The sequence below is a fragment of the Cynara cardunculus genome (genome assembly GCF_001531365.2).
Source record: "Cynara cardunculus var. scolymus isolate 2C chromosome LG 16, CcrdV1, whole genome shotgun sequence".
NCBI classification, from domain to species: domain Eukaryota; kingdom Viridiplantae; phylum Streptophyta; class Magnoliopsida; order Asterales; family Asteraceae; genus Cynara; species Cynara cardunculus.
In genome coordinates this window covers 19,010,967-19,028,648 of record NC_037543.1, presented here as the reverse complement: position 1 = coordinate 19,028,648, position 17,682 = coordinate 19,010,967, and the positions used below count along the sequence as shown (strand labels likewise).

General features: G+C 37.7%; 2 protein-coding genes across 2 annotated transcripts; both read left to right on the top strand.

The window, feature by feature from the left end:
* Positions 1 to 41: 41 nt before the first annotated feature.
* Positions 42 to 8,744, top strand: LOC112529190 (plasma membrane ATPase 1-like). Its single transcript, XM_025140316.1, has 20 exons — positions 42 to 89; positions 183 to 302; positions 530 to 628; positions 1,295 to 1,432; positions 1,492 to 1,626; positions 4,238 to 4,417; positions 4,498 to 4,704; positions 4,943 to 5,062; positions 5,139 to 5,258; positions 5,451 to 5,573; positions 5,658 to 5,907; positions 6,018 to 6,179; positions 6,280 to 6,518; positions 6,607 to 6,639; positions 6,747 to 6,828; positions 7,274 to 7,434; positions 7,513 to 7,728; positions 7,822 to 8,004; positions 8,342 to 8,520; positions 8,648 to 8,744. Exons 1-20 carry the CDS (start codon positions 45 to 47, stop codon positions 8,742 to 8,744), a joined length of 2,889 nt encoding a protein of 962 aa, XP_024996084.1. The 5' UTR covers positions 42 to 44.
* A 1,953-nt stretch (positions 8,745 to 10,697) lies between these two features.
* Positions 10,698 to 17,466, top strand: LOC112529263 (palmitoyl-protein thioesterase 1-like). The gene is made up of 12 exons (XM_025140454.1): positions 10,698 to 11,017; positions 12,350 to 12,434; positions 12,561 to 12,612; positions 12,722 to 12,742; positions 13,016 to 13,069; positions 13,175 to 13,225; positions 14,456 to 14,518; positions 14,619 to 14,684; positions 15,341 to 15,379; positions 15,499 to 15,615; positions 16,343 to 16,435; positions 16,891 to 17,466. Exons 1-12 carry the CDS (start codon positions 10,930 to 10,932, stop codon positions 17,170 to 17,172), a joined length of 1,011 nt encoding a protein of 336 aa, XP_024996222.1. The 5' UTR covers positions 10,698 to 10,929; the 3' UTR covers positions 17,173 to 17,466.
* The last annotated feature ends 216 nt before the right edge of the window (positions 17,467 to 17,682 follow it).

The following is a 17,682-nucleotide window of genomic DNA, read 5'->3' as shown; positions in this document are numbered from 1 at the left end:
TTCATTAAGACAGGTGAAGAATTGAAGCTGAACAACGGGAAGAAATGTCGATTGCGTTGAATGCAATCATCCGAGAAGCGATTGATTTGGTATTTCTGAAGCTTTTAGCACACGAACTTTTGATGTTTTTACACTTTGATCATTCTATAGATACAGATTTTTGTGCGTATATATTTATGCAGGAAAATGCACCATTAGAAGAAGTATTTCAACATTTGAAATGTACAAGAGAAGGTTTGAACTCGAATGAAGTTCAAGAGCGTTTGGATCTTTTCGGTTACAATAAACTTGAAGAAAAGAAGGTACTTTTCGTGACACCCGTGACACCATTTTTCTACACTTGAAACTTCACATCAAAAACGCTGTGAATGTAACTTTCATAGTGTTTATGATGTGATGGTTCGGCTTTTTTTACCTTCACAGCGTTTTGCTGTGAAGTCTCACATAAACCCAACCCTATATATATATATATATATATATTCCACTCGAAAAGGAGGGATTTTTATGGGGTTTTTCGTTCTTTTAACAGGAAAGTAAAATCTTGAAGTTCTTGGGATTTATGTGGAATCCTCTCTCGTGGGTGATGGAAGCCGCGGCTATTATGTCGATTGCGCTTGCGCGTGGAGGGGTATGTTCTTTTTCGTTCATCTGTAGTCGTCTATGGTATTTTCACAAGAATGATGGTCGGGTTTCTAAGAAATAGAGGGTTAGAAAAGGTTAACTGTTCCACAGTTTAATTGCTTTATATGACTTAAATTTATAGGACCAAACAGTTATACGTTTCATATAAATGTGTTATAATAAGTTGATAAGACGATCTGTAACATCAAAACAAGTTCTTAACCCTTTTGAAATAAAGTGACATATCAGTCTTTTTATGACATTATTTGGAAAAATGTCTTATAGAAACAAATGTCATATAAAAAGAAAGGTTAATATGACACTTTTCAAAAGTATCATGTAAAAAGGCTAAAAGAATATTTAGGGGTTGTTTAGCATATGCTAAGTGAATTTGGTGCATAATGATTAAGTGATCAGAATGATTAAAAGGGTCCGTAAGACTTGTGTGTAAAACAAAAAATTGACTATATGCCTCCTATCAATTTATTATAACTCCTTTATAAAGGGAGCACAATTGTTTGATTTTATAAACTTAAATCTAGTCAGTTAAAACATTTAGACATATTTGGCGTCCTATAAAATCCGATTTTGTTGTAGTAATTGCAACATTCGCTATATGGTCATTCCCTAGCGATTTTCGTCGTTGATGTTCATATGACTCTGTTTAATTCAGGGAAAGCCTGCGGATTATCATGATTTCGTGGGGATCATTGTTTTGCTCGTTATAAATTCAACGATAAGTTTCATCGAGGAGAACAATGCCGGAAACGCAGCTGCTGCTCTGATGGCTCGTTTAGCTCCAAAAGCAAAGGTTTGATCGTGTTTCTGAAGCATAAATCTCGATCTAGTTTCTGAAATTTGCCGTTACAGGTTCTTCGCGATGGAAAATGGAGTGAAGAAGATGCTTGCGTGTTGGTTCCAGGCGATATTATCAGTATCAAACTCGGAGACATCGTTCCTGGTGATGCCCGTCTTTTAGAAGGCGATCCTCTTAAGATTGATCAGGTACCATTATGACTTAAACCGATGATTATCCATACTGTTAGAGTCCCAAATCAGAACATTTTTCTTCATATATGTTGAAATACCCTTCTATCTCCGAGGAATCTGATGGGGTTTAATATATATATATATATATATAGACTTGGGATCATGTGAGACCAATCCTGAGCCCGTAAAACTAATTCTTAACATTTGGATTAGATCTACAATCTGACAATCTAAACATTCATAAACGCCACGAGACTTCTCAATGATCACAAAATTGCCACCGTGCAATTTAGACCATTAGATCATTAACTTATAAAGTTGATCAATGAACATAAATTAGTCTCACGGGTCTCACGAAAACAGTCTGGTCTCACGTGAACCCAACCATATATAGGGTTGGGTTCACGTGAGACCAGACTGTTTTCGTGAGACCCGTGAGACCACATTTTTACACTTAAACTTCACAGCAAAAACACTGTGAAGGTTTAAAAAAGTCGAACATTCACAACAAAAACACTGTGAAGATTACCTTCAGAGCATTTTGCTATGAAGTTTCAAGTATAAAAAGCTGGTCTCACGGGTTTCACGAAAACATACTGGTCTCACGTGATCCCAAGTCTATATATATATATATATATATATATATATAGAGAGAGAGAGAGAGAGAGGAGCGTTCAAATAAAAACTTGACCCATTTGTAAAAACCGTGTAAACCAATCTCATCCATTCATTTTTTTGATCAATGGCTAAGATTACATTACTTTATTTTAGGAAATTATAAATTAAAAGTAATTAATATTTATTTTATTTCATCAATAAGGGTAGAATCGGTAAACAAAGGTAACATTAATGTCTATGCATTTAAATAAATTTAATTCATAGTATTTTTTATTCAAGGCAACCATATCAGGTAAATTATATTATTAATGAAATTGATTCACTTTGTGAAATAATATACTATTTTAATGTTAATATTTTTTAAAATAATATCCATCAATAAGTTATATCAAAATCAAAACACAACATATTCACTAATGTATAATGAATAATTTCATAAAAAAWTAAAATAAATGATCATATTTCATTGTTTAATATGCTTATTAAATATTATGATTTTGCAATATCGAGTTTCATTATCCTCATTTGATATTGAAACTCATTCATATTTTGCAATGATGAATCGATTTTGTATATGCACCGGTTTCATTTAGCATTTCATCTACTTAACCATTCACCTCCAGCATCATTGTTCATGTCTTAAAGCGGTTCATGACTAACTGTTCAATTACATTATGAACTCATTTCAAGGACATGCACACGTTACATTTGTAAATGAACTTGTTTCATTGTCAAGGATCTGAATACACGGATCATATCACACACAATGCAACATTGATCACCATGAAACTTGAAAATGAATATGTTTCATCATCATGAAACGAGTGCATGAACATGTTTCATCATGAAACGAGTGCATGAACATGTTTCATCATGAAACGAGTGCATGAACTTGAAAATGAATATGTTTCATCATCATGAAATGAGTGCATGAACATGTTTCATCATGAAACGAGTGCATGAACTTGAAAATGAATATGTTTCATCATCATGACCTGGAAGTAGATGAACATGTACAATATAAATAAAAGAAGCAAATAAAACATTTTATAATGAAACCTTCTGATATGAACATTAATTGCATAAAGAATGAAATATATTATGCACCCGTTTCATTATGATGAAACCTTTTCATTATGATGAAACCTTTTCATTATGCATTTAATGTAATATGCAACCGTTTCTTCGTAATGAAACATTTTCATATGAACATTAATATATTATGCTATGGTAATATGAAATCTTTTCATTTTAAAACCTTTTCATATGAAACAGGTTCATAACCGGTAATTTTTGATACAATGAACCTCAAATCATTCATTCATTACATAACAAGATAAAATCTTCATGAATGTTTCCAGCTTCATTGAATAAAAAAAACAAATCAATTTTTAATATTATAAAATATTAAAATCTTTAAATMATTCCATTTATATAATTTCCATTATTAAATTTCCTTATTTAATATTCCTTAATAACTTTCTTATTTATGAAAAAAATAATGAAAATGACCAAATTGACCTTATTGATTAAATTTAATTAAAAATGAATGGAATTTTTCTATTGGTCGATTTTGGTTTACACAGTTTTTTAGAATGACATGTTTTCATTTGAACCTGCCCCTATATATATATATATATATATATATATATATATATATATTCGCACATGGTATCACTAGGACATCTTTGCCCATCTAGCCTTCGTTGGAGGGGGTGTGTTAGAATACCAGATCTTATCTGATGGGTATCTATATGCTCTCACATGGTATCAGAGCCTGAGCCAAATCTACCATCTGGAACATCTTTGCTTTGCCCAGTAGTGTCCGTTGTAAGGGGCGTGTTAAAGTCTCACATTGGCTAGATGAAACACTTTTTTTTTCAATATATGTTGAACCGTTCTCTCCCTATAAGGCTCTTTTGGAGAGTAATTTGATGGAGTTCTATATATTCTCATACATACGAAAGTAGTCTAATTTACTAACGGATTCTTTTGGTCATATTCGTAGTCTGCACTCACCGGAGAATCACTTCCTGTGACCAAGAATCCGGGAGATGGTGTATACTCGGGTTCTACATGTAAGCAAGGAGAAATCGAAGGCGTTGTGATTGCAACCGGAGTTCACACGTTTTTTGGGAAAGCAGCTCATCTTGTCGAGAACACGACTCATGTCGGACATTTCCAAAGGGTTCGTGTCTCGATTGTAGTTTTTAGGCTCCGAGTTGCTACGTATGATTTCTCACGATGTATTCTTTTTGTTGCCAATAGGTGTTAACGTCAATCGGGAACTTCTGCATTTGCTCAATCGCGGTTGGTATGTTAATCGAGATCATCGTGATATATGGTATTCATCAGAGGGAATATCGTGTTGGTATCGATAATCTTCTTGTGCTACTCATCGGTGGGATCCCGATCGCTATGCCTACCGTTCTCTCCGTCACCATGGCCATCGGTTCACATCGCTTGTCTCAGCAGGTAAAGTGAAAGTCGAAATTTTTTGTGTAAAATTTCAAGGATTCGAACTCGGAAACAAATAGAAACTGCTAACAAGATTTTTTTTTTTCATGTTGACCCAACTGGCAGAGGACCAGCTAGTTGGGCCCACAAAATCTTGTTGACAAAAGTCAACAAGTTTTACTGTGTATTGTTCTTTTTGCTAGAACTTACAGATGTTTTCATCTAATGTTCTTGATCTAATCTATTATCGGAATAGGGTGCTATTACGAAAAGAATGACTGCGATCGAAGAAATGGCGGGGATGGATGTGTTATGTAGCGACAAAACCGGCACATTGACACTCAACAAGCTTACCGTTGACAAGAACATGATCGAGGTTTGTAAACTTCGTTTAGGAATCTCCAAAATGTGCTTTGTATCTTAATCTCAAAAAACATAATCGTTTAATTTAGGTCTTTGCGAAAGGCGTTGACAAGGATCTGGTCGTGTTAATGGCTGCACGGGCATCACGGCTAGAAAACCAGGATGCTATCGATGCTGCTATCGTTAATATGCTCGGAGACCCCAAGGAGGTACTACCGTTTTTGGTTTCGTTGTTTGGCATACTTCTTTTGTGACGGGATATGGTGTCGCAAGTCACATAGTGACAAACGTTATTATTTTTGCGTCGTTAAAGAGCTTCTATTGTAGTTTGGATGCTTAGAGACACATGATTTTGTTATCAAAATACTGATCGATTCTCATAATTCCTCGATAAAAATTAGGCTCGAGCCGGGATTCAAGAGGTCCATTTCCTACCGTTCAATCCAACGGACAAAAGGACCGCGCTTACATACGTAGATAAGATTGGTAAAATGCATAGAGTGAGCAAAGGAGCACCCGAGCAGGTATAGAAACATCGATCGAAAATCTAAAACACAACGTTTAATTGACGATTTCATATCATTGAATCATTCGAAATCACCATGTAGATACTCAACCTTGCACATAACAAATCCGAAATCGAGAAAAAGGTGCATTCGATAATAGACAAGTTTGCCGAGCGTGGGCTTAGGTCTCTTGGAATCGCTCGTCAGGAAGTGCCTGCTGGAACCAAAGAGAGCCCGGGTGGTCCGTGGGAGTTTGTCGGTCTTCTTCCGCTCTTTGACCCTCCACGACACGATAGTGCCGAAACGATCCGGAGAGCGTTAGATCTTGGCGTGAGCGTTAAGATGATAACGGGTATTTCTCTCTTGTTTTGAAGCTTTTGATATCGTCACATATCTATCCTCGGATGTCGTTTTCTAGCGAAGTTTCTGGATTCATGTTAAATGGTCAAATTACGATTTCAGGTGACCAACTAGCGATCGGTAAGGAAACCGGAAGACGACTAGGAATGGGCACAAACATGTACCCTTCTTCGGCTTTGCTCGGTGACAATAAGGACGGTTTTGGAGCTTTGCCTATCGATGAACTCATCGAGAAAGCCGATGGTTTTGCTGGCGTCTTTCCCGGTAGAGCGTCCTATTAGTCTTTTTTTCATGTCATTACATATATAAAGGTTTGATGGTCTACGTCTGACTGGTGTGAGACTCCAACATTTTTCGACTACAGAACATAAATACGAGATCGTTAGGAGACTACAAGCCCGAAAGCACATATGTGGGATGACGGGTGATGGCGTGAACGATGCCCCTGCACTAAAGAAAGCCGATATCGGCATTGCTGTGGCCGATTCCACTGATGCGGCTCGTAGCGCTTCAGATATAGTTCTAACCGAACCTGGATTGAGTGTTATCATTAGTGCAGTCTTAACTAGTCGTTCGATATTCCAAAGAATGAAGAATTACACGGTAATTATATATTTTCATTTTGCGGGTCCCATTTATCTGGTGTCGGCTTTCGCTTTACACTAATAACGTTTCTCGTTTCCTTATACAGATATATGCCGTTTCTATCACCATCCGAATTGTGGTAAGTGTTATATTTAGTAAATAGTTTGTACCATAATCTATATCGATTCGAATGCGAAAAGTAACATGTTTGACTTCCCATGGTTGATTTTTTCGCGACCGTTGCAGCTAGGGTTTATGATGTTGTGTGTTTTTTGGAAGTTCGATTTCCCTCCGTTCATGGTTCTCGTTATAGCCGTCCTCAACGATGGTAAGTCAGTGAAGCGTATATAAAAATTTTGTACCGTACAATTATCAGTGGCGGTCTATGCTCAGTTACATGGAACGTGTTGCAGTCTCATATCAGCTAAAATTACACCAATTCTCTTGTAGACTAAGGTTCAAGAGAAAAGCACAAAAATGTTGGAAAACTGATAAATATACTAATAACCATTCATTTATCTGTGCACGTATACATAACAGTAATTGAATTTTTTTTGTTGGTTTTTGTGCATGTGTGCATAAATCAAATTACTTTTATGTACATGTGCATACCGGACAAAAGAATGGATATTAGAGTTGAGGAGTCCTCGTCAACTTCTTATTTTCTTTATGCTTTTCCCTGAACCCAAATTTTCACATATAAATATTGAAACTTCAAATGACTCTTTTGGACAGTAATCTAATAGGGTTCCACATATTCTGATATCTTTCAGGTACAATCATGACAATATCGAAAGATAGGGTAAAACCATCTCCGGTTCCGGATAGTTGGAAGCTCACGGAAATCTTCGCAACCGGGGTTGTTCTTGGTGCATACCTAGCCCTAATGACCGTCGTTTTCTTCTGGCTAGCATACGAAACCAACTTCTTTACGGTACACGATCTTTCCGAACTTTAAAGCTTAACGATTTTTACAGATTTCTTACCCCTTTTTTTCTTGTTTCTGATGCAGAAAACGTTCGGTGTCAAACCAGACTTCAACTCACACCATCGTAACATGTCAATCAAAGCCGAGTCGGAACAGCTAACCGCGATGATGGCATCGGCCATTTATCTTCAAGTCAGCACCATCAGCCAGGCCTTGATCTTCGTGACTCGATCTCGGGGTTGGTCGTTCACTGAAAGGCCCGGTCTTTTGCTTGTAACCGCATTTCTGATAGCTCAACTGGTAAAATCTTGATTCCGATAAAACCAGTTAGGTTATCTTGATGATTTTACCCTAGTTTTTCGATCGTTTTATCCCGTCGTCTTGAATTTTCAGGTGGCGTCGGTGATATCGGCGACCGTCACGTGGGAAACAGCCGGAATCCGAAAGATCGGGTGGGGGTGGACTGGGGTTATCTGGTTGTTTAACATCTTGACTTACATGTTACTTGATCCTATCAAGTTTGCTGTTCAATATGGGCTAAGTGGAAGAGCTTGGGGCTTGGTTGTGGAGAAAAGAGTAAGTTTTCTATTGGTCCATATTTTTATTAACCTCGATATTCAACCCGCTATGGGAGCTGACTAATCTCATGGGGACCACCCGCTTCACGGATAGCCTGGAGTCACCGCATTTGAACCTCTGTGGCCACAAGGGGAGTTTTATTCTTCCTTGGATTCGAACATGGAACCTCGAGGCAATTTTGACCTTTGGAATCCAAACTCAAACCAATCAGGCACCACCATTTTAGTTCATAAAGACATGTTGTTTGACCTCAAAAGACAAAACATATATCTCTCCTCTCAAAAACAGATAATTTTAGAACACTTTACGTAATTTACGCTTCTCGGTTTTGCAGACTGCATTTACGACGAAGAAAGACTTTGGACGGGAAGCTCGTGAGGCAGCATGGGCGACAGAGCAACGTACGCTGCATGGACTTCACTCCGCTGAGCCGAGAGTGTTTCCCGAGCAAGGAACATTCAGAGAGATTAGTCTCATGGCGGATGAAGCTAGACGACGAGCTGAAATCTCAAGGTGCGTGCATGGTTTTTGGTGTCTCGTTTTGTAGGTCCCATTTTCTACAATAGTAGAAAATAGGACCCACAAAATGACCCGTCATTGTTTTTTTCAATAAAATTACCTTTTGATCTAATTTATGCAGGCTAAGAGAGCTTCATACACTTAAGGGGAAAGTTGAGTCTTTTGCTAAGCTAAGAGGATTAGACATTGATGCAATGAATCAACACTACACAGTTTGATTGGAGCCCTAATTTTGTATTTTAATTTTATTATTTTGAAATTGGAATCAAGAACCCTAGAAACACATTTTCCCCTTTGTGGGAATTGCACTTGTTGATGTGCACCAATGTGTTGTTAATTTTATTTATTTATTTTTAATGAATTTTCTTTAAATTAATCACACAGTTGTGCGGTTTTCATTCGACGAAATATATCTTGTAAGGCAAATAAATATATTTTAAAAGGATCTTTTTGTATGTTATTATTTGTGTTCGTAACTCGATCTCATAATCTTCTGATTATGATAAGTGGCTGATTAAGTTCACGTTATAGGAGAATATGATCGGCCTCTGACGTGTAGTTCAGTTGGCAAAAGGGTGGGGCGACTTTGCCAAAAAAACAGGAGAATATGATCGAGATTACGAGGTATATGTCATTGTGGTTAGAGATGCACAAGATTTGGACCTTTCAAACCTATTTTTAGTGAGCGAAGAAAGGTCCAGTCAGGATTTTTCAGGGCTTAATTGTATATTTTGTGTTTAACCAAGCTCTTCTAGGTCGATGTCGTGTTTGCCCCAAAAATTTTGTCTTGATCGGATTTAGGGCCTGGCCTAGACCGGGTTTCGGGAATTAGGCTCGGGCTTCTCCAAACCAAGCCGGAAAAGTTAAATAAAATCTCAAATGATGAAAATAGCCCTCCCTACTCGCATAAGGGCCACATAGGGACCTAAGGTAGTGTTTGATACACAGATATGATTGGATATGACATGACAGGAGAAGACAAAATGGTAGGACTGGACAGGACAGATGGAACAAGTGTGTGTTTGATGTATGGTATGACTAAGACCGGACAAGACAGAACTAAACAAGTTGCCCTTAAAAGTTATTTGATGATATATATATATATACACACACACATGATAATACCAAATTTGAATGAAAAATCTAGTATAATTGATAGTAGTTTGAGAAAACCCGATTCATACAAAGGAGAAATTATGTTTTATTCGGTTTGGAAGATTGTTATCAACTGGTGAAGTGGTGTTTGTTATTGTGGAAGTGGAGGTGGTGGTGGCCGAAAGTACTAGTGGTTATGGAGATGGACAGTGACAGTCAATGACCGACGGTGGTTGTAAAGGATATGAAGATGGTAGATAGTGGTAGTTGTAGCTGATGGTGGTGGTTATGGTGGAGGTGAGGTGGGTCATGGTGGTGGTGTGTGGCCAACGGTGGTTGTGGAGGTAGTAGAGGAAGAAGTTGTAGTAGAGGAGAAGGTGGAGGTGACCAATGGTGGATGTGGAGATGGATGGTGGTGGTGGAGGTGGCGATGAAAGGTGGTGGTCGGTGGTTGTGGAGGTGGCTGATGGTGGTTACCGGTGATGGCGAATAGCAATAATGACCACAAAAACAAATATCACATTAAGGTTATATATCAAACGAGGGTTAGTAATATTTTGGTGGAACAAGAAAAAGTTTTTTTTTGTCTCACGTCGTCCCAATTCTTGTCACAGTCTCATGTCGTATCAAATATAGGATAATGAGCTTTTGTCCTGTCCAAACATGAGACACTGAATATTGTCATATATTGTCCAGTCTCATACCAAATACAGCCTAAAGAATGATAAGAAGAACGAGGGACTAATCCAAAACAAACAATAAACTATAGGGGCCAAATCCATAATTTTTCCATTTTAAGCAACTAATTCATAACAAAATATAAACCAAATGGACCAAGAATGTAAATTAACTCCTATTTTATATATATAATTGGGAAGGTTCCTGGAACCGGAGATCTCTTGAACCCTTTCGTACCTGTCAACTGCCACATGAGCTTCCATTTTGTCAATGGCAACCACCACACACAACCTATTTTGACCCTTATCTCTCTCTCTCTCTCTCTCTCTCTCTCTCTCTCTATATATATATATATATTATATATGTATGTATATATTATATATGTATGTATATGTGTGTATATCCATCTCTCTCTCTCACACACACAAAAGAAACGTGTATAACGAGTATTTTCAATAAAAGCTCTCTGCCTCTACCCACCAGAAATTAGGTTTCGTCTACCTCTTACTGTTATCCTCCCAAAAATTTGAACCATACCAAAATCAATCAAACCCTTAGATTGCTTTCCAAAAGGGTTTGTGTTTTTAACTTCTTGATCCTTCTTTATCGACTTAAAAAGCTTCCATTTTTATGGCCTCTGCTACACTGCCACGCTTCTTTATCATCTTCACTTTGCTTCCCCTGATCACACATTCTATCCCTTTTGTTGTCTTTCATGGTAAGTGCCTTTCTTCCCTTTTTCATCACTGAATGCTTCAATTAGGGCTTGATGGATGTTGTGCAAAACCCCTAAATTGTTTGATACTTGGTTTTTATTGGTCATTTGTGGAAAATAAGTTGTGGGGTTTCTAGGAATTGTATCTATCTTGGATCTTGCTTTGATTTTCTTATCTGTCACTTGATTGTTTCTTGTGGGTCTTTCTTGTTTTGGATCGTTTGACTTTTTATATAAGTCAACTCATGTGAAGTCCCTGTCCCTAAAGTTGCACATTATGCGAGCCGACTAATCCCAGGGCGACCTACTGCTTTGCACATACCGCATTTGATTCTCCATGGCCACAAGAGGATTTTTATTCCTCCCTGATTTGAACCTGCACATTTTCAAACACAGATTTAGTGGTTTTATATGTATATTTGGCTAATTTAGTAATTCGTTTGTGGGAAATGATATTTGAGCAAATTACTGGCAACCCTGACCGGCCCTTAATGGAACCCGCCCCCTAGGAACCACATATGAGGTGGCATTTCAGAGCTGAATTAGGAGCTGAGGCTAGCAGGGGGGGTCTCCGATAGGATTCGAATTTGAACCTATTGTGTATTTGAGCAAAGTCGCTCTGCCCCTTTGCCAACTGAGCTACACGATTGAGGGCTTGTGGGAATTGATATTAGTGCACACTCCTATTAGTTCCTTTTTTGTAGAATGATGTAGTTATAACTATGTGCCTTTAAACAAACCATATCTTAGTGAAATGTTTCCATATAAATATATACATTGCCCATGAAAAGTTGCCATATAATATTGGTATTTGATAGTGTGGTATAAATATTTTTGATAGATGAAAGGGCTAGTGCCCAGCAGGGACATAGGCTATTTTTGGCAAAGTTGATGATAAGCTAGTTGTTGGCCGATAAACTAATCATGATTGGTAAAAACTAACTGATAAGCTAGATGACAATGTAAAATGACATAAAAGAACATGAGGAAAAATTAAATTATAAAAAATATGAAAGGCATCAATGGAAAAAGTGGAAAAAGCCCCTGGCTCTTGTTGAAACACTACTTGAAGTAGCCTTTTAAAAAGCTAGCTTATGGCTTACCAAACAAACGAGATTTTTCAGTAAGCTAGATTATTGTTGCCAAAGATGGCCTTAGCTTATTAAGGGAATCTTCCGGCTCTTATTAGGGTCTTTGAACGGAAACAACCCTCTAGATGAAAGGTCTGCGTACATCATATTCCCCAAACCTTGCGTGCATGAGATTTATTGGGTTTGGTTGATTTTCTTCAAGTTCCTAATTTGTTTTATGTATCCATGTTCATAATAATCATAGGCGTTGCGGATAGTTGCACCAAGAAAGGAGTCACACATTTCACGGATCTTTTAAGCAATTGGTCCAATACTCAAGGATATTGCATGTATGCTCTCTTTAACTTATAATTCCAATTTGGATTCTCGATAAGTTTCTTGCAAGATTTGAATCCATGACCTCCCATAAATTGAATTACATAGTGTAATGAAGTAACTCCTTGGATTATGTGTAGAGAAATAGGAAATGGAGTGTGGGATTCATGGTTTATGCCCTTTTCGGAACAGGTGGTTTATCCATGTTGTGATTACATATTTGCAAATTATTTTTTCAAACAATCGGTAGTTTTCGGGATTGTAGGTTTTAACTTGGGATTTTCGTGTTTTTGTCTTGTAGACGGAGATTGCTTGTGAAAAGGTAATGAAACCGGTCCTTTGGTTATATGACCTTCTCTCAGTTTTTTTTAATTCATGACCTTTTGTCAAGTTTGAGAAAGTATAAAGAATGCCACTTTCATACACAAGAATACTTAGAGACCTGTCAGAAGGTCATGGATTTGAAAACCGCTTGTCGGAGGATCATTTAGCTAAATACCCCTGATGAAATTGATGTGGAATACTTTTTTGTAATTTTATTTCTAGGATCGTTCTAACTCGTGTAGAGAAATGCATATACTTTTTGCAAAAACAGGTGAAGAGTATGAGTGAACTCAGTCAAGGTTACAACATAGTTGGACTTTCCCAGGTGAGAATGATAAAATTGTTGACTTTTTGCAAAAAGTATACATTTTTATGGAAAAACGACTTCCCAAATGAGAAAAGATGTGATCTCATTCGATATTTTTTGTAGGGTAACATGGTCGGCCGAGGAGTTCTTGAGTTTTGTGATGGAGCTCCTCCTGTAAGTACTTGAATAAAAGTATAGTGTCGTTAGTATGATAGTGTTAGTCTTTCCTACCTTTCATGTCTTATTTATGCATCTACTTAGGGGACCATTTATTGTTTGTCGGTCTTAGGGGGGTTTGGTTTGCATAATGGAATTTGGTGGAATTGGAGTTCATCAAAGGAATTTGACTTTGAAGGAGTTGGAATGGAATTTGACCTCACGTTTGGTTGGCAGGAATGAGAATGGAATCTTTCGAAAGAATTTGAATATGCATGTTTGGTTGGCGGAATGTAGCTTTGGAATTGGACTTAAATAATAATAAATGACCAAAATACCCTTTTTGAATTGGCGGTTGTGACGGGCGGCATAGTGGCATGGTGGTTGGGGGTGGTGGTTGTTCCCTGTTTTTTATGTCGGGGAGTTCAAGGAAACAACCTTTATACCCCTTGGGGTAGAGCTAAGGTCTGCATACATACTACCCCCCCACAAACCCTATCTTTGTGTGGGATATACCGTGGTTTTTCCAGTTTGGTTTTTATTTTATTTGCATTTTGCGAAAGAAGTTGTTTTCGTGAATTTTGTTCCATGATGACAAAGGAGCAACCTTACCGATCTTGACCATCATGTGCAGGCACGAAGGCTCCTTGGTCTTACAAGGATCCTTCGTATACAACATTTCCTTGCATAGGTGTTGTGAATATGTGGAACCCCTTTGAATCTCTCTAAAGGAGCTCTTATAGAGATATATATATCGGATCAGGTTCATGGAAAACCGTAAAAAAAATGAAAAACTGAGGAACACCCTGACGATGGTAACTTTTCATTTGGACGGTGTGCACATGTGTATACAAGTAAGAGTAAGCAATTTGTCCGCTATGCACATGTGCATTACATGCACACGTGCATAAAAACCAAGAAACAACTTCAATTACTTGTATGAACATGTAGATACTGTCCAGATGAATTGTTAGTAAGGTGTTTCTCACTTTTTCACTTTTTTGGGGGGCTTTCCCTTGAACCTCCCTCTATTATATACATTGTTGATGGTCTATATCTAATCGAATTAGGACTCCAATAGTTTCTATGACTTTTGACCTCCACCCCACTGCTGCCACCACCACCACCACAACCTATCCAGTCTGTATACCAAACACTACCTCAAAGCTCTCGCTCCCTAGGACAACATTTCAACTTAACGGAAATAAAAAAAACATCTATTGGTTCGATTCATGTGTGTTGTGACAGGTGAAGAACTTCATATCAGTAGCAGGTCCTCATGCTGGGGAAGCATCAATCCCGTTTTGTGGTGTAAGCCTCCTATATTCTTAAGAAATATGCTCGTATATATTTTCAGCCATATTAATTTACGGAACTTTGCGTTCATGAAGATCTCGTTATCTTTTTGCAGACTGGTTTGATGTGCATTATTCTCGACAGTTTGATGAAGTTAGCGATTTATAGCACGAGACTCCAGGTAAATTTCACATCTTTCTTCATACCTGAAAAACGGGAAAAGATGACATTCTTTGGGATAAATTGAATAGATTGCATAAAGAAACGAGGATACATGATCTTGGAGGCATACCCGTATGTCACGCACAACAAGTTAGAATTTGATTAATACTCAAACGTCTATAAAACGCCGTGTTTTGGTTAAATGTTTGGAGAGTTTATAATCTCACTCAACTAAAGTTTTCGATAAGCTAGTTGTTAGCTGATAAGCTAGTCGTTAGTTAATAAACTAGCTGAAAAGCTAGTTGTTGCCTTGTTGGTCAATAAGTTTGGGTGATATAACTAGTCATGTTAGGTAAAAACTAGCTGGAAAACTTAGATGACATTGTAAAATGGTCTGAGAGGACATGATAAAAAAATTAATTCGAAAAATATAATGGGCATAATTGGAAAAAGAAAATTAAAAAACCCCCTGAAGTAGCGTTTTTCAAAAAGCTAGCTTATGAGGAACCGAACTGGGCTTTTTCAATAAGCTAAAAAACAAGCTAGCTTATGATTGCCAAACATGGCCTAAATATGAAAATAGGTCCAAATCTCGAGCACCTTCGAAAATATATTCATTTATCCCTTTTTCTAAATGTTTTCTCGATTAACCGAAGCTTGATGTTGGTTGTACAGGAACACTTAGCTCCATCAAATTACATCAAGATCCCAACTGTGAGTAAAAATACTTCAAACCCTTCATCACAACCATATGAACTTGTAGGGGCAAAATCGGAAATTCTGTAATCTTTTCATGTTTAAGAGGATCAGGCACTCGTTTTCTTGCTTTCTAGGATCTTGATGGATATCGAGAAGGGTGTACATTCCTCCCGAAGCTAAACAATGAGTTCGAAAAAAACGCTACTTACAAAGAAAGGTTCACTAGCTTGCAGAAGTTAGTGCTTATAATGGTAAGATGACTCTTTTTCGGGCTACACATTTATTTGGAGCAAATATGGTCAAATCCAAAGCAAGTGACTGCTTTGGATTTGACCTTTTTCACCCCGGAATAAGTCCCTCCCCCTAGAAATAGTCGAATTCGGAGCATTAGACGACTTTTATTGCAAATCGTGGGTCTTTTCGGAAACAGTTCTCTGTCGTGTGGGATAGAGGTAAGGTTTGCTTACATCTTACCCACCAAACCCTACATTCAGATGGGATATACCAGTTTGGTTTGGTGTGTTGCAAACGAGTCCACTATATCCCGCCTGAAGGTGGGTCCCCCGCTGCAGGGCGTATGCAGAGTATAGTGACTGAAGACCTCCAACCAAGGATTTAAACCTCACCAAAGATGAGAAGTGTGTGTATCTGCCATATATAAATATTATGAGTGACGTTCACGGGAAAACCCCCCAAAAAAAACTGTGGAACATCCAAATAATCGTTCATCTGTACGGTATGCACATATGCATACAAGTAATTGAAGATGTTTCCTGGTTTCTATATATGTGTACAGATGAATGGTTATTAGGGTGTTGATGAATTTTTCATGTTTTTGTGGTTTCCCCTGAACCTGACACTGAATATACTTCAATAAAACATTCAAATCCATTGGATTGTACAATTTTCGGGAAGAGTTTTCCGGGTACGAATTAACCGATCTTTTGATGCATTTTTGTGTCTCGAAAATGTGTTTAGTTTGATGAAGAATCAGTTTTGGTACCGAAAGAAACCTCATGGTTTGGGTACTTCCCTGATGGAGCTTGGGATCCAATTCTTCCTGCACAAGAGGTAAATCTCTTTATGTGTTTTCGATAACCACAAGATGCATCAATGAGTTGTACTGTACAACTTAGGGGTTGTTTAATACCTGCTGACCGCCTCTTACCCGTTAAGAAGACATGTTGTATACCAATACAATCTGACCTACAAATATGTTAACCGAGATGTTGACTCGGGTAGTTTTCTGACTCAATCAGTGCTTCAGTCAGTGCTTGCTCAGGCACTTGGTACCCAGACCGAACCTCTTACACAGACTTGGTCAACGCGTACCCAATTTGTCATTTTGGAGAATCTATCGGAGATGCTCTTAGTAATGTACCAATGGGTTGTACGGTACAATTCATTACTGCATTACGGGATTCTTGATTTTCTATCTTTGTATACGGACCATGCGTCAGTATGTTGTATGGTACAATTCATCAATGCATCCCTCGGATTCTTGATTTTTATTTACGTATGTACAGACGAGACTGTATACCGAAGACTGGATCGGTTTGAGGACGTTGGACGAGGCCGGAAAGGTAGAGTTCGTAAACGTGACGGGTGGACATCTCGATATAAGCGATGATGATATGAAAAAATACATGGTGCCGTATCTGGTAGATGAAGATGCACCCGAGAGTTCGATTCGGTTAGAATCGGATTCCCGTGGGCCACCTTCGTCTACTTCGTCTGGTGCCATGGGTTCCGTTAGAAAACTAATTGGACAACAAGATCTGCAACTAAACGTCATTCATCGCCCCTGATACAAAATTATCGTTCATTTCATCGGTGAATATAATATTCCAAGGACTCGTGTTCAATGTCAAAAACTCGATTCTTATTTCTTTGTTCGAGTGTCGAGCACTTTCTGTTCATCGTTTGATCGGTTTTGAGAAAATTGTTCAAGAACAGCGGTTCCGAGATCTCGGATTTTGGAGTCAAATCTTTAGCAAGTCTCGATCGCATTGAAGTTTAGAGATTTACATGAAAACTCTTGTAAAACGACACAGACGTTACACGAAATCGATTTTATAGAACGTTAAATGTATAATTGTCTAGTTTTATACGATGTTAAATATTTATAAATGTTCCCATAGATTGTTTCATAGCATTTGAATTTAAAGGGGAAAAGTTGAGAAAAAACAAGTGAACTTTTCTATTTTGAATGATGAAATCGGTTGAACCTTTTATTTTTTCATTAAATTTTTTTATTTTGAATTATTAAGTGTAAAAAGAAAACCTAAATCGATTTTACTGTTCTCAAATCATGTATC

Excerpts from the sequence above, each read along its gene's own strand:
- LOC112529190 (XM_025140316.1), top strand. The coding sequence starts at position 45 with ATGTCGATTGCGTTGAATGCAATCATCCGAGAAGCGATTGATTTG. Across the intron at positions 90-182 it reads TCCGAGAAGCGATTGATTTG|GAAAATGCACCATTAGAAGA; the intron begins GTATTTCTGAAG and ends ATATTTATGCAG. Across the intron at positions 1,627-4,237 it reads ATCCTCTTAAGATTGATCAG|TCTGCACTCACCGGAGAATC; the intron begins GTACCATTATGA and ends TCATATTCGTAG.
- LOC112529263 (XM_025140454.1), top strand. The coding sequence starts at position 10,930 with ATGGCCTCTGCTACACTGCCACGCTTCTTTATCATCTTCACTTTGCTT. Across the intron at positions 13,070-13,174 it reads ACATAGTTGGACTTTCCCAG|GGTAACATGGTCGGCCGAGG; the intron begins GTGAGAATGATA and ends TATTTTTTGTAG. Across the intron at positions 14,685-15,340 it reads TTTATAGCACGAGACTCCAG|GAACACTTAGCTCCATCAAA; the intron begins GTAAATTTCACA and ends TTGGTTGTACAG.